Source organism: Lissotriton vulgaris, chromosome 3_1 (assembly GCF_964263255.1).
Source record: "Lissotriton vulgaris chromosome 3_1, aLisVul1.2, whole genome shotgun sequence".
In the NCBI taxonomy this organism is placed as follows: domain Eukaryota; kingdom Metazoa; phylum Chordata; class Amphibia; order Caudata; family Salamandridae; genus Lissotriton; species Lissotriton vulgaris.
In genome coordinates this window covers 1,332,993,924-1,333,010,917 of record NC_141689.1, presented here as the reverse complement: position 1 = coordinate 1,333,010,917, position 16,994 = coordinate 1,332,993,924, and the positions used below count along the sequence as shown (strand labels likewise).

At 41.5% G+C, this 16,994-nt stretch overlaps 1 protein-coding gene across 6 annotated transcripts in view; it reads right to left on the bottom strand.

Moving 5' to 3' along the window:
- NRG1 (neuregulin 1) overlaps nucleotides 1–16,994 on the bottom strand; it is a 1,782,260-nt gene that overhangs the window by 485,342 nt on the left and 1,279,924 nt on the right. For 3 of the 6 annotated variants that reach the window (XM_086961808.1, XM_086961805.1, XM_086961810.1), the window contains one exon: nucleotides 9,549–9,572. The exons of the other annotated variants lie outside the window; for them this stretch is intronic. In XM_086961808.1, the coding sequence (XP_086817934.1) occupies nucleotides 9,549–9,572 (24 nt within the window). The remainder of the gene's footprint in view (nucleotides 1–9,548; nucleotides 9,573–16,994) is intronic. 6 annotated transcript variants of the gene reach the window in all.

Below are 16,994 nucleotides of genomic sequence, written 5' to 3'. Positions count from 1 at the left end.
GAAGGAACTGCACCTGGGAAAATTCGCTGATTAAGGACCTGGGCATGTCCCTCGCGGGGGCATTGTGACACTGCTTACTGTTAAGATGTTGAATGTTGCACAGACTAAGGGTTTCCGTGCACGGCGGGAGCGGGGAGAAAGGCTGACGAGCGTTCTGAGACATAGGTAGAGACTATGACATTTGGCTACCTAGGCCCCGCGCGTTCAGCATATTGTTTTGTTGGTTGACTTCAGTTGAGGTGGGATTTCTGGGGAGCGGGGTGGGCACAACACTGTCGGACCGAGTTGGGGTGGGTCTGCTGTGGGTGGGGGGATGGAGGGGGATGCTTGGGGGTTTGCTGTTTCTGGGAAGGGGGGGCAGGGTGGGAGGTTGGGGAGGAGGGAGGCTATTTCCTGAAGGTTTGCTGTACCCTTTGAATGCTTCGTGTGATGTTGGTGGCATGAAGGTATTGTACGATTATGTGACCTCAGTCGACTTCAATGGCTAGTGCCCAGGTGACGAACTTGGATAATCCTCAGGATGCCTTAAGAGTGTTGACCTGGAATGTTCGGGGTCTCAATGACCACAGGAAGCTGAGGAAAGTACTCCACTATCTACAAAGACATCAGGTAGATCTGGCCCTCATTCAAGAAACCCATTTACCACTCACGAGCAAGATGTTACAACACAGGGGTCTGTTGGGCAACTCCACAGTGGCGGGCTACACTACACATTCTAGGGGCGTCTTGACATGGGTGAACCCACGCTCCAAATTGGTCCTGCGACCGCTCAAAGCAGTTCCCGAGGGCCGCTACCTGATCTCGAGGTGCGAGGGTAGGGGCCATGACTTAATTGTGGTGAATTTATATGGCCCGAACTAGGACTCCCCTGATTTCTATGCCCGGTTGGCCCTTTGTTGCAGGACGTACGCCTCGGGGCACATGCTCAGGGGGGGTGATTTTAACCTAGTCCTGGACCCCGGGTTGGATAGGTCTTATGGCCCTGCGCGAAAGCCAGCTGCGGCTGCGGTGACCCTACAAGCAGAGCTCCTGACTTTGGATCTAGTGGATGTCTGGAGAAGCAGGAATGCGGGCAGGGGTGGGTTTACTCATTACTCTTCCTTTCATGACATACATACCAGGATCGATTACTAGTTGGCCTCTCATTTCATCACCAGCCACATAAAGCAATGCTCCGTACTCACGCGAACACTGTCTGACCACTCCCCAATACTGCTGGTCCTGACGACGCCGAATCGCAGGATCCCCCCGTTCACCTTCAAGGTCTTTATCCGCGGGATAGCCATGACCAAACATTCCAGTGTGCTAAAAGCCATAAGACAGCGACTTCGCACCCTGGAATCCCAATTAGCAGACCTGGAGGCGGGACTCCTGACTGACCCTGACCCTACTGTGGCAGATAGGCTGAGATCCCTAATTTCGGCATTCAATGAAGAGGCGGACAGGGAGGTCTGTTACATGGGGAAATACGCCTCGGCGAGGACTTATGGTGAGAGTGAGCGTCCTAGCTCACTGTTAGCCAGACTATTGCGTGACGATAAAAGAACTCCCAGTTTGACGGAGCTTTAAACCCAGGGAGGAGACACAGTCACGGCAGACGGGGACATTCTCTCTGCTTTCCGCGACTACTATTCGGACTTGTACACTACCAAGACACACGATCTAGAGGCAGACATGGACGATTACCTGGAGCATATACAACTACAGTTTTTAGCGCAATCTGACAGAGAGTTTCTCATGTCCCCAATTCAAGCGGACGAGCTCTCTGAGGCCTTAGCTACCATGCGTATGCACAACGCTCCCGGGATAGATGGCTTGACAGTAGGCTTTTATAAGGCTTTCAGGGACAAACTCATCCCACACCTATTGTCCCCTTTTGACGAGATATGTGAAAAAGGCAGCATTCCCGGCACTATGAGGGAGGCCCTCCTGGTTACCATAATGAAGCCGGGCAAGCCCCCTGGTGTCTGCAGTTCGTACAGACCGATTTCACTCCTAAATGTGGACGCTAAACTTTACGCCAAGGTCCTGGCCACTCGGCTTGCCCTTATTGCGCCAGAAGTGGTTGCCCCAGAACAGTCCGGTTTTGTGCCGGGACGAAATCTGTCCTATAACATACGCACAGTGCTGGGCACTATGCAGCATGTGCGTCAAGATGCGAAGGCTGTCGCAATCTTCTTAGACATGGATAAGGCGTTCGATTCTGTTGAATGGCCATTCCTGCTGAAGGTCTTCCGTCGCATGGGGCTGGGTGAGCAGTTTTTGCAAATGATTGGCGCCCTGTACTGGAGGCCGGTAGCTCGGGTGCGACTAGGGGATCAGGTCTCGGACCCCTTTCCCATCAGTAGATGCACGAGGCAGGGCTGCCCCCTGTCCCCGTTGCTATATGCCCTCGTCGCTGAACCACTCGCATGCGCACTACGGGAGTACCATTGGCATAGGGGGGTTAGCTTCCCGTCCTACAAAATAGTAATCTCGACGTATGCGGACGATACGCTACTGTACGTGTGTAATCCAGAGTCCAACCTGTCCCCAGTTCTCCGGGAGGTAGTGCGCTTTGGCGCCCTCTCGGGTCTTAAGGTTAACTGGGAGAAATCGGTGGTGTTCCCACTGACCCCGGTGACGGATCGCTTTGAAATGGAATACCCGTTACACTGGTTGGCGGACCCGGTACGATATCTTGGCATAAAGATTCACACTGATCCGGAGGTGCTCTTCTCTGAGAACTATGGGGTGGCTTTTAGCAAATGTGAAGATGACGTGGAACGATGGTGCAAGCTCCCGCTTTCTCTGATGGGCCGCGTGGCCATCATGAAGATGGTGATTCTTATTCCTATTCACTACCTTACCCATAATTCTATCAAGAGCCTTCTTTCGGAACCTAACGAAACTTATGACCCGCTTGGCTTGGGGGGGTAGACAGCCACGCGTCCGCTGGAGCACTCTTACACTCCCGTGTGAGTTAGGTGGGCTGGGTGCGCCTGACCTGGAGAGATATTATAGAGTGGCCCAGGCCGCACACCTGCACACATGGATTCATGGTGACAAGAACATCCCACACGTACGGTTGGAACGGCTTTTCGCGGAACCTCTCCCACTCCCGGCCACGGTTTGTACTCCAGCTGATCGTAGGGTGGGTGTATTGGATTCGATAACAGCCACAAAGCATGCTTGGTATGCCTTACTGCAAGCTCGGGAGGAAGTGCTGCTATACTCCCCTGCGATGGCGGTGGAGTGGCTGCAGTGGCTGGCCTCCATCGGGGACGGGAATGTACTCCGAGCACTGCATGAGCTAGGGCTCGAGACTGCGGGAGATCTGTTTGAGGATGGTAAGGTCAAAACATGGGATCAGGTTGCACAAGGAGTTGAGGGCCCGACACTGCTGCAGAGGTTCCAATTCCACAGACTTAGAAGTGCCTTGAGAGACGTCCTGGGCCCAGAGCTTGCAGAGCCACCGGATATTCCAGAACTCTCGTATTTGGCGACGCATCTGTACAAGAGCATTGTCTCCTACAGAGCGCAGGAGCCTTCCAAGGCCCGGCTGGCTTGGCAGACTGACCTCGAGAAAGAAATAGATGACTCGATGTGGGCGTATTGTTGCACCAACACTAGAAAGGTGTCTCTAAACGGGCGACACAGGTTGGTACATTTTAAATTCCTACAGAGAGTATATTATACTCCTGAACGATTGCATCGTTATGGCCTCAGACCATCCCCTGAATGTGAGCGCTGCCACGCTCCGGTGGCGGACTTCCTACACATGGCGTGGGGCTGCAGCAAGATATATGAGTTCTGGGAGGCGGTTATTTCGGAATTAAGCGAGATACTAGACCATGAACTACCGATGGACCCTGCTCTGGCACTCCTGGGCTATTCAAGGCCCCTGCCGGTGGCGTGTAGGAGGTTGGCGGACATGGGACTGTTGTTGGCGAGACGTACGGTGGCGCAGTGCTGGATGAGAGGGCCGACCCCGACCAAAAAACGATGGGCTAGGGACATGGTATACTGCTGCACACAAGCAGAACATTACAGCAAGCTCCTTACTCCCACCAGCAGACCAAAGAACTTCTGGAGCTTATATACCATCTTCAGAAACACCAGGGAGGACACAGTAGACACACAGCGGGCGGGGGGGGGGGGGGGGGGGGGGGAGGATACACAATAGCGGACACGCACACTATACATTCAAGAGGCCTCAGTCGAGGATCAGTCGAGGAAGAGACCATTTTGAGTAGAGGGACAGGGCGACGGCTGGGTGGAGTATTGAAGCCTGGCTGTCCTGGGGCGAGAGACAGTCAATACTACACAAGGGAGGTTCCACAGGGCAGGGGTGACATTTACCCGGCCTATTCAGGAGGAGGTACATCTGGGACGGGGAGACGGACACCAACACGAGACTACACATGGCACTGCATACAACAATCGGATCAGCGAACGGGTAGGACAGCGAGAGGGAGGGGGGGATGGGGAGTTCTGTGGGGGGTTTTTCTTCTTTGCTTGACTCTGTGGGGGAAGGAAGTCCACTGTAGGGGGGGGGTTTAAAATACCAAATACACCTACATTTCTAGCTTTACAGCATACGACCTACATAACCTGCCTTCTGTGAGTGTGAAGACATTATCACACAGTCATAGCGTTGGTAGAAGTTTGCGGATGGGCTGCCCACTATCAGATGCTGTAGCGCCGCCGTACCCCCGGGTTGACGGCATCAGGCTGTGTATTTCGAATGGACTGTTTATTGTCTACTTGCATCCTTACACATTTAGCGCATCGCCGGCCCGGGAGGTTGTAGGCCGAATGCTGTGTATCACTTGAACCATGTTAATAAAGGTGTTATAAAATAAACAAAACAAAAAAACACCTTAGGTCTCAACCAGCTGGTGACTGGTTCCACCCACTAGCCACACGCTAGACCTTTTATTTACCAACTCGTTCCATGTTAAAGTCGAATCACCAATTCCAGTTCTCTGGTCTGATCATCATATATTAAAATTTCATTTGCAGGTAACCTCGACCCTGCAAAATTCCTAAGAGGAACCTATGTTAAGCAGATCATGGGACAAATTTAGCCTAGTCTCTTTTTGCTTACACTTTGCCCCCCTCCTCTATCCGAATTGGACAACCGCAATGCGGCAGCCAAATCCTTCGAGGCAGCAATTAGTCAGACACTTGACAGAATGACTCCCAGAAAAAAAGTCAAACGCCCTCATAAACCCTTGGTTCACTACAGACTTAAAAGCAGAAAAACTAGCCACCCGGAAGGCCGAACACAAGTTGAGACACTCAAAAAGTGCTATAAAGAGACAGGACTACAAATCCTTACGCAGGTGCTATCTTGACTGCATTGCCACAGCCACAAAGACCTACTTAGGGGATAGAATTAATCAAGCCTCCAACTCTCACAAAGAATTGTACAAGATACTAAAAGAATTTACTAACCCCTCCTCTTGTGAGCCAACTCAGATCGCTTCGCAAGAAAGGGTGGATACCTTATCTTTCTTTGTAGATAAAATTAATAACATTCATAGCCTCTTCCCCAACATAGCCAGCGAACCATCAAATCAGAGACTTTCCAGCAATCACCTCTCGCCGCCTCCACTCCTTAATGAATTCTCTGAATTCACGCATGAAGATGTTTCATCCACTCTTAGGAGGGTGAAATCAGGCTCCCCCATAGACCCGGTCTCTGCCCATGTACTGTCCAGAATTGGACCAGCCCTCCTTCCCGGCCAAACCAAATTCCTCAATCTCTCATTTTTTTCTCACTGTACTGTGCCCTCAAGATGGAAAGAGGCCATCGTCAGACCTATTTTAAAGAAGCATACCCTGGACCCTAAGCAGCCCAACAACTACAGGCCAATCTCTCTTCTTCCGTGCTTCGTGAAGGTTTTAGAGTCATTGGTCAACAAACAACTAACCAATCACTTAGAAAGCAATAACTTGCAGGATTCCTCTCAATCTGGGTTTCGATATTTTCATAGCACAGAAACGGCATTATTGGAAATGGTTGATAATGTCTGGCTTTCCCTTGATGCCAGATAATCTGCCAACTTGATCCTTCTCGACCTGTCGGCTGCCTTCGACACCATCTCCCACAGCATTCTTTTGGATTGTCTGCAGGAACTGGGTGTCGGGGGCACCGCGTTTTATTGCTCAGGAGCTATTTAAGCGATCTAACATCCAAAGTTCAAATAAGTGCTTTTACTTCCAGCAGCCGACTCATTGATGAGGGTGTCCCCAGGGATCTATCCTGAGCACTACACTCTTAATTTGTATTTCACCTCTGGCCATCGTTATCAAATCCCATGGCTTGGATACAGTGTTGTACGCTGACGACACTCAGCTGTTCATCACCTTCGGACCAGAGCCTACCAACACCAAACATAGATTCAGGCAGTGTATGTAGGACATACATGGCTGGATGTTAAATAATCATCTTCAACTCAACGCTAGCAACAACAAAATCACTCTCTTCGGCAAATGCACAAACGTTGTGGACAAATAATTGGTGGCCCTCGACTCTAGGCATATGCCCCCCACCTAAGACGGCAGTCCGCAATCTAGGAGTGTTGATTGACAATAAGCTCTCTATGTCAGACCACGTCAACCACATAGCTCGTATGTGCTATGGACTAATGCGTAGCCTCCGTAAAATCTTTAAATGGGTCCCACTGTCATCTCAAATGCCACTGGTCTAGGGATTAATAATTAGCCGCCTGGACTACGGCAGCACCCTTTTAGCTTCCATAAACAAAGAACACCTAACAAAGCTCCAGGTGCATCAGAACACAGTGGCTAGATTGGTTCTAAACCTTCCATCCCGTTCCCCCTCTGCACCTAGTCTGAAAGCCCTTCATTCGCTTCCAGTCAGGAAACGGATCAATTTTAAGATGAATTGTCTATTACACAAAAACGTTAATGGACATGGCCATCAGTATCTGGTTAACAAACTGCAAAGGTATGAGAACTCTCTAATCTGCCAATAAAAACCTCCTAACTATCCCGAAAATTCGCACAGTCGAGAACGGCGGAAGATCATTTTCCAGGCTTGCTTCCACTTTATGGAACACCTTGCCTCTGCATCTTCGTACAGAAAGCGACCACAAGCAGTTCCGCAAATCTCTTAAAACCTGGCTATTCGGAGACTACTTTCCTTCAGCTTGTACCCCCCTCATCCTTTCGTGTTTTCGGAGTTAAGGCTAGTGCTTTGAGACTGTGATATATGCACTTAACAAGAACCTTACATAACGTAACACATAACCCCAAAAAAATGGAAACTACTAACCATGATAATAGCAAATCCCTTCCCTGCTAGGCTGATCACTACTATGCTGTGCTAAATGATCTAAAGGTGAATGGCCACAATTTAAGAGGAGAATGGACACAGGAGTTGGGCATGATTTGAAAAGTGGGCATATTGAGGTCAGCAGACCAAGGAAATATCCCCAAACGTGAGAAATAGATCAGTGGCACGGGAAAGCCTACAGGGAGTCTGTGAAGGGTTAGGAAATTGAATAATATTAACAGACTAATAAAGTATATATAAATTAAAAAAATTGAAAAAGTTAAAAAGTTCTGTAAATGTGAAGGAATTTGAAATTGGAGGCAAAAAATTACAAAATTGTTTCTCAGATTGACTAGCGGGGCAATGCAAGTGCATTATACAGAATCAATTCAATTTAGAAAAGCTACACTCATCCCATTAAAATTAAAAGTTCGATTTTTAAAAATATTTGTTTTTGAATTAAATACATGAGCTCATCATTTGTGTGTTTAATTGATTAATGTTTGTTTCTGTATGGCTTTTCAGTCGAAACCACTGAAAATGCTTAGGATGAGGTCCTCTGCTTTTAGTAATTACTCAGTGGGAGTCTGGCTCCCTAGGTTCCAGTAATGTTTATTATGTAGGGTTCCACAAAAGTTAAAAAGTTAAGAGGCACCAACATAAATTAGTACATGACAAATGAATTAATAGAACCCATTAAACTGCAAGTATGGGAACATTTGGTGTGACTGACAGTTTTAGGTATTGGAGATGTGCATCTTCCACCGCAGGTTTCATGCACCTGGCCTGGTATTTCCCACCAGTAAGGGAACACTGGCTATAAATTGTAATCGCAATGCGCACAATGACTGAAGACTAGACGCCGCTTTCCCCTTTGGTTGACGTGCTGGGTTACATGAAGATTATTCTTAAATCCCTAAAAAATTATGTAGCAATGGCTTTGTAGTTAGGGAAGCGTGGAATGCCATATTATTTGGGAGAGGTAAGCCCCAGGTAAAAGGACTGGTTTAAGGACCTGGCCATGGGTAATGACCAGGCTGAGGTTTGCACCTCTCTCCTTCAGAGTACATCAAAACCTAAAGACATCTGGAGCCTTCTGTGAACGTACCTTTCTAGCTTGGACATATAATCAAGTCTCTTTTACATAATTCTAGTCACTCATCATATGGTGTTTGTGATAATTAAGATCTAGCAGTGAAAACATGGATGAAATATGCAATACCGTTGAAGTTACAATGCGCATGTAAAATCGTGTGTACACAATTCTAGAACTGCATGATACATATTGTAAAGCTCAGCAGGTTTATATAAAATAATGCCATGCGTCATCATATATGGACCTTTTGCCAATATTGAATACAATTTTATTTAAAATATATGATATTTGACTATCTGCTGCGAAAAATAGAGATCACTTCTTTAAATAACTAGAAAAGTAGTTTACTGAGTCTGTATACAGGGGGAGGGGTGGGATACTGCTGGTTAGTTATACGTTGTGGGTGGGAGGAGGGCTGCCATGTTTATTTTCATAACTAACACATTGCATATGCAAACATAATATGTGCTCCTGTTGATACTGTAATGTAATGAATATCTATCTGTTATATTTACTAGAATGTATTGACGGTAGGAAGCAAACACATGTACTGTGCATTACTAAGATGTATACCATTGATAATGGCTGTTGTATTAAGAAAAGCAATAAAATATGTTTGAAAAAACCTAGAAAAGTAGTTAAAAGTGGCATTTTTGTAAGGGACTTCATGTGGAACTTTTATCAAGTACTCACCTACAAAAAGGAACAGGTAAATATGGTTTGTGTTTTATTATATTTTATAGTTTATGTGCACTTTTCCTATAGGCACTATGTGCCTATGTCACTTTAGTGCAAGTGTCGACAAAATATGTCATCTGAATGTGGTTACACGCATAGCCTGAATTACTTGACTGATTTATGATCAATTATAATCTAGAAAGCGCTGCTGTATTAAGGTGTCTTAAAGTGTGAATGCTTGGACAAATTTTAAATTACATCTAACTGCATTAGAGGATGAGGCTTGGACATAAAGAACTATGGAAAAATAAACTATGCTATGTGCATGATTATTCCAAAATGTTGAGGGAAGTTTGAAAGCTGACATATATTGTTATAGCTGTATGATCCCTTCTAAAGCATAAAGAAATTGGTTAGGAATTGAAGGAAGAAGATTTCAAGCATTGTATGCTCCAATATCTGCAGCTAAGAGGAATTATTGGTCCATACCCATAAACTCAATCCCAAGATGCTCTGCCAATGCAGAAAGTTGACAAAAAGAAAGAAAAAGGGACAAAGTTTCAGAAAAGAGCAATACACTGTACTGAAATCAAATTACACATAAAAAGTATGACTATTTTGTGTTTGAACACTGAAACATGGACAACTGGTGCATGGTTAATGAGACAGTGCTCACATAGATTGTAGTAGGCTTCAATAACAATATTGTCTTTAGGAAACTTTACATAGTCAAATTCACACATTTTGCAAAGACAAACACACAAAAATCAATTAACTGTAACCTTTCAAGATCTTACTGTGATTTATGCGGGCAGACATCCAGTCTACATGTTGCTCCTTGGAAATATATATGAAGGTTTTAAATCTGCTAAACATACATAATCTACCTCTATGTGTTCCACTGCTCTAGAAGTCTACTTAATTTTCCCTGTTCATGTAAATTCAATATACAAATAATTCCTACATGGTTGTCCCCACCTTTGACAAGACCTACCCTGCTATAACTCTTCCTCCCTCTCTTTTGCACTAGATAACCTCAATCTTCTACAAGTGTCCTTTTATTCAGCAATCGTTTTACATGTATAAACCTTTTTATCTAGATGTTACATAACCTTACTTTCAAAAGGTTAACTCAATAAATGTGCCAATCTATGTCGCTATACTAGACTGCTGATCCCTCAATCAATCAGTTAAACTACAAACCAAGCTGTTTATTTGTAAAGCACTGTCTGCATCTATCATTCTGTAAATCGCAGTGCTTTTTGGTCTACCCAAACCTGTTTATCTGTCTTTCTGCCAGTATAGCTATCCACCACAAACAACGTGGAGTGCAGTGGTGTGGCTCACTGGTTAGAGGCGGCAGACCCAGAAGCAGAGGTCGGCCCGGGACCAGGGTTCGATTCCGGACGCGGCAGGGTCTTGGGCCATGGTCAGCTGACTCGATAATTCTCGCCTCGGTGCCTACTCCATCCATGGGTCCCACTCAGCAACTCTGGGCAATAGCTTGCTTAATCTCTACTAACGGCCCCATCAGCGCAGGGGATGCTTGTCTTCACCTTGGAGATGCCCAGGAGGGACCAACTCACAGGGAAAGCCAGGATGGGTTCCCCAGCGGTATACAGCGCCTGGAAGCCCCTTTGCTGGGGCAGCTGTGCGCTTTACAGGTATACGACATTTAACATTTATAATATGTGGGCACCCTAAAGTTTAAGTCATGGTATGATCACAGAATTAGGTCACCTTACACATTCATGCTCATCATGGTACTTCAGCCATATAGGAAAAAGGCTCTGCTAAAACCTGTTTTGCAGGTGCCTGTAGCGTAGAAAGGTTCTTATAATAAAGTGTTGTAAAATGGGATGAGAACACCATTGATCTTATGTGTGGATGGTATTAAAGACTCTAGGATAATCTTCTGATTAAAGAAAGCAGCAGCCAAGGGATTACTGAGAAATGTATAGAAGGTTAGAAAAGTCAATAATTTAAAAGAAAATACTTTTAATTTCACTCTTTTGTAAGAATTTTTTTAAGCAGATAGCATAACACCCTGTTAATATGACTAAGTTTGTATGTGTGTTTATAGTCATGATGATTCATTTTTGAGAGTCGTATGTTAGTTTACTTGGCAACACTCAAGCAAGGCGAGATCCACTAATTACCTACAGATACAAACCATGCATGAAAAGAGTTATTCCTTGGTGACCTGATTAAGTGGTAAATGCCAAACCACGGCGATTCAGCAATGTATTTCTATTGGGAATCTTGAATAGAACAATGCTATGTCTAGCACATACTAATAGGAACCCACTCCGATGGTTTGAAAGCATACAGGAAATACTACTTTTTTGTCTACATTTTACATTTCTACCATAATAGCTAAATTGAAAATGCTTTGTAAAACAGCTCAATAACAAATATACACTTAAACAGTGCTGGACTGTTATATGGTGAAATAAAATGTTCTCAAGAACCACAATGTCTAGTATGTATGTAACTTCACTTGGCATATTCATTAGCAAATCGGACTAGATATAAGAAGCTGAGTTGAGCAAGGTAAAACACTTTTATAACAGTACAGGTCAAAAGATAAAGTATAATGTGTTTTCTTGGTGCTTTCTAAATATCAAATGACGGTCTTACCAAGTTCAGATTCACTATAAATCCCTATTCCTGAAATTGGGTACGGGAGATGAAAAATGGAGAACCTCTAGTTTGATTAGAGGGTCTATTTAAAGAGTGGGCTTGTCAAAAGTCAACTGTTAGATGTAGGTCTGAAACACCTCAGTCGATGATTATTTAAACATTTTGTTCAAGGTATGGAAAATAAATGCCTCTCTATTCTGGTTCAATGGGAACGATGTTCTCATTTTGCTATTTACAGGGGTAGTCTACAAATGGCAGAAGAGATAGTTGATGCCTGTTAATATCACCGAAGCATTAGACGTATATATTATTTGATAGGGGGGTTCAAAATGCTTTTATTTAGTGTCAAAGAATTATATTGATCTAAATATTAAATAATTCTATTAAGTGATATGAGTTTTAAACGTTGTTATTAGCCTCACTAATCTATGTTATAAAGGCAAGAGGAATAAAGTTTTGTTTAGTAAAAGCAGGAATAACATTCGGATCCCATGATGAAATAATGCAGAGCTAAAAACTGTATAGGTCTTTTCAATTTGAACTAGACGCAGTCCCAATGTGCCAAAAACTGACTTGGATTTCAGTTAAATTAGAAACAGACTTCATAATGTGCAAAGTGTAACTAGAATCCACCTTTTCAAAACGTTTTCAGATATAAAATATTCATTCTAAAATAGTGTTGTTCAATGTCATTTAGAAGGAAATGCTCTAAAAATGCCTTAAATCTGCAACCCTTAAACACAAGTGATTTATGGACACTTAATAGCCAGCTTTATATTACCAGCCAATAAGTGTACTGAATGTGTGTCAGTCCATCAGTCAGTTCAGCAGACCTAATCATTCTTCTTGCAGTTCAGCAAACTAATTGATTTTTCTTTTCCAGTTTACAGCTACCATGGTTTACCATATGCACCTAGAAGTGATACTGTTGCACCTTTCACTATGCTGTTTTAACTGATCTGCCCACTAAACGTTGCATTATACACTTGCCTATGCATAGAATGCAATGTTTCATCTTTGTATTCCACTTCCTTTTTTAAATTACTGCATAGTTGCTTAACACTATTGATTTATGTAACTACCTAAGCATCCTTGTATGCATACAACTCTAACACTTATTTAGCATTTGTTCATCGCTTAGAAAATACTTTAAATAATTAACTAATATATTGTTCAATTTAGCCATTTTGAGAGAATTACAATCTTTAAATATAAAGGCTTCTTAGTTAAAGCCTTAATATTCATTGCAAAGAAAGAAAACAAATGGCCATGTACATGTGTGACAGTATAGACCGCTCAACTGAAACCAATTAGCTTTCCCTGAATCTGTGAATAAAGTGCTACCGTGATACCTTCAGTAGTGCCAAATAACTAATGGATTCTAATCGAAAGGATTATTTGGTGATGGCTAAAGCCACTGTCTCAGAAAAAAAGAAGTACATGTATTATTTACAAAACTTGTTGTGTATGTAGATTATCAAATTATATACATGAAAAATATGAAACCTACTTTTATTTGTTAACTCATAGGAATACAAATCATCTGAGACACTACACTAAGATGAAACTGCCTGATTTGATACTGAAATATGGCAATTCAACATCCCTAAAGAGAATTAGGTCAACAACTGTTGCAAACGAATTGCTTTTTAATTCAAGTTTCTTTTAGCTAGGCATACATTTAATGGTTAGGTTGTATCCTATAAATAAGCTACATCTGTCAATTTATGTTAAAAGATTAACTCATTAACTCGGACAAGTCTGGAACAAATGTTAATGGCCTAATTTTTATATAAAGGAAACAAACAAAAATATCTAATGTCCAGTCAATTGAATATGCCAATTCATTACCTTTTATTATATATTTCCAAGCAAGATGTAGACTGGTGTAGACCAAACTAGGAACTTAAAAAATACCTATATTATACTTTAAAAAGCTTGATTAGACAAAGAATTGTCTGTAAGCCCCATCAGAATTTCAAGAACAGTACCTTATTTTTGCATTAAATTTGAATATTTATCTTCATACGAAATAAATGTTAACATCACTGTTTAATTATTTTGCGTCTATATCCTACTGATTTTCAAGCCAGTCTTAAAATATATCATCAAAGATAGGCCGCTGTGTGCTTTCAATAAAATTAAAGTCCACAATCAACTGAAATACCAATATATACATTTTTCTTTAAACATGGAACCAAAACCGTCTGACAAGAAAAACAATTAATTGAAAATACTGGTTTTGATTTAGTATTAGGTCTAAAATATATATCATTATCTGTTCGTATCTGAGTGAATGACAATAATACAGTATGTGGTCGTACAGCCCATTCCCAGAACTTATTTGCACCAGGCACATATTTTTCATGAAATTGTTGAAATCAACAATATACCAGTATCAGCACATGTTATCTGAATAACAAAAATAAAAGGTGTTGCCGTATAAGCTTTCCCCCCCAAAATTTTTCATTTGGCATTTCTTTCTTAGGAACCTAATTCATTTGTATCGGTATTATAATCTTATTAAGGTTGGCATGAACCATGTTAATTTTCCTTCAGTGGATAACAACTGATTCCATACATACTAGTGATTTTTCTGGCAATACAGTAAACCTTTAACACTTTTATTGTTAAATCATATTCACACAGCTAAAAATTCTTCTATGAAAAGCCATGACTACTTATCTTCATGAGCGCCGCTAATGATGTATCAACAGCATTGAAAGCCTTGTTAAATATTAAAAAATTAGTACCATGCTCATGCACGCATATTTCATCTTTTATGTTAGTTTGTTGCTTTAATGTTTGGTCTAACTGTAATTCTATTCTATCGCCGACAAAGGACTTTGTATCAGAATGTCGCCATCTAAAATATATTAATGGAAATCATTATTAAACTGGAATATTTGCTATTAAATATTCTTGCAGGAAAACATACTGATAAAACATGCATGGCTTGTGCTGGACTAGGTCAGTTGTTTTACCTTTTTTTTGTAAAAAGAAGTTACCTCTTTTCAAAACAAAGAAATCTTTGACAGATCTTGTATTTTTATGACAACTTTGAATATAATGTTGATTTACTTTCTATGCAACATGCTCCTTACTGCACTTCTTAGTAGCACTTTTACATTTTTTCCCAGATCTGTCATTTTGCCATGCTCATTAAAACTTGTATGCAGACAAAATATTCTCTTTTTATTGGCTGTCTCTTACTGTTCAGTAATAAGAAATAATAAAATTGGTCTCAGAGATTAGTATGTCTTTCCCTTATTGTTACTGATGCCTTCTTGAGATAAAAATGTGTCATTGTAACACATCAAGATGTGAAAGGTACGAAAGCACTTAACTTTTTAAGCCTATTTAGACATAACATTTTTACCCCTGGAACTGTGTCTACTTTACAAGTGTTGGTTAATCTGAAGATTAAATTGCCTAGGTAGATTTAGGTTCTTCTAACTACAACTGGCAATAAATATGGGGAAAGAGGGGAAAGAGTAAAGAAAGCTGTTGGAAGGTTTCTGCCACACCAGTATTGTGAAGAAACATTAGATTTGTCTGTCAGATATATGTATGGCTGTAGTCTATCAAGAACTGGACACAAACTTGCTAGCTTAGAGATAAGAGTGAGGTGGGCACCCTCCGAATTCTTCAGAAGAGTCTTGCGAGCTATGTCAAGGAAACTGAAAGAAGGAGACTGCAGTAAACATTTTCATCATTTTGTGCCTCTGGGAGCGGATGTCCTAAAACATTTACTGACATTAGGGATATATTATTCATTTGACGTTTTAAAGTTGCATATTTGCATTACAATTAAATGACAGACTTTTGTGACTTTATAATGCTCGACGTTATTGTGAGTTTCACTTTTTATGAATTTTATTTCAAAATAATAATCTACTGTATAAACAATCAGGCTTACTTTGGGATGGAATCAGCAGATATGTTGGTTTAGTTTACTGCAACTAGAATCTAACATACTCATCCCTTTTACCACTTTTAAGAAATATAACAAGAAATTAACTGCACGTTGTTGAAAACTAGGGTACATGTTTACATACTTCCAGCAAAAGGTGTACTTTTACTAAAATGAATGCAACAAGAACAGTGATAGAACAATTCTTAACTTTTTGGCAAGAGTTAACTATATGGCTGAAGACACCTTCTACTTTATGTTGCAAATTCAGCCACAAGCCCTCATAAATTCCGAAGATTTTTTCAGAGAACTTGGGATGAAGAGGCTGGATTTTGGCAATTGAATTAGTTTTTCCATGGTTTTCAATGAAAGCAAAGGATGCTGCTTTATGGACACGTATGGGTGCTTTTTATACAAAAGTGCTGTGAAACAGATGAATACATATTATCATAGCACCTTCAATTAAGGTTATTAAAACAAATGAAGGTTCAAATAACTTCAAGTCATGATTTCCGTGTCGCAGTGTTAAGTTTGGTTAAATATTTTCAAACGACATGTTTGAGCAGCACATTATAATTTTAAGGTTAGGTGCATCTCCCTAGATTTGCATGGCAATGCACTGTCTACATAAACCTGGCAAACATCTGCATACATTATCTATGTTCAGCTGTAACTAATTTGTATTACAGCAAAGCAACAAACGATCTTTTTTGTTTTGTGCTTTGTGCATCATTTTGGAATATTGCATGTGAAAAAAGAGAAGTTAAATTTAGAACACCACAGCAAAAAAGGCCACTTTGGGAAATTATTGCATGCCTGAAAAGAACAATAAAAGTAATAATTTGTTTTTCAATTAAAATGCATACCATAACATTTTGGACATATCGGTCTAACTTGAGTTATTATTTAGATTTTTGGGGATAAATAACTAATGTTCACTAAGGTTTTTTAATTCAAACATATATTTATCCTCAGTTTCTTAGAATACATTTCTACAGCAAAACAATGTCTAACAAACTTTGTGATTCATTTCAGAGGATCAACATAATATTTAGAAAATATAGATAAATAAGGCCTGAATGCATCATATGACTGCACACGCTTCAATATTGTACCACTAATTACTATAAATCCGATTTACAGCAATAATGAATCAAGTCTAAAAGTGATCAAACACATTTTTAGACACATTGTATGTTCTGTTAACAAGCTCTTGGTGGATGGCTGTCATCAAAGGACAGCAGAAGTTATGGATTTGTGTTGTGGAACGTCTGCTAATGAAAAACCGGAATATATATTGCCAATGGGTATATGTAGGTTTTCAACATGCCATATCAAATATTGACATATTGCACTGAAACACAGGTTTGATTTTAAGA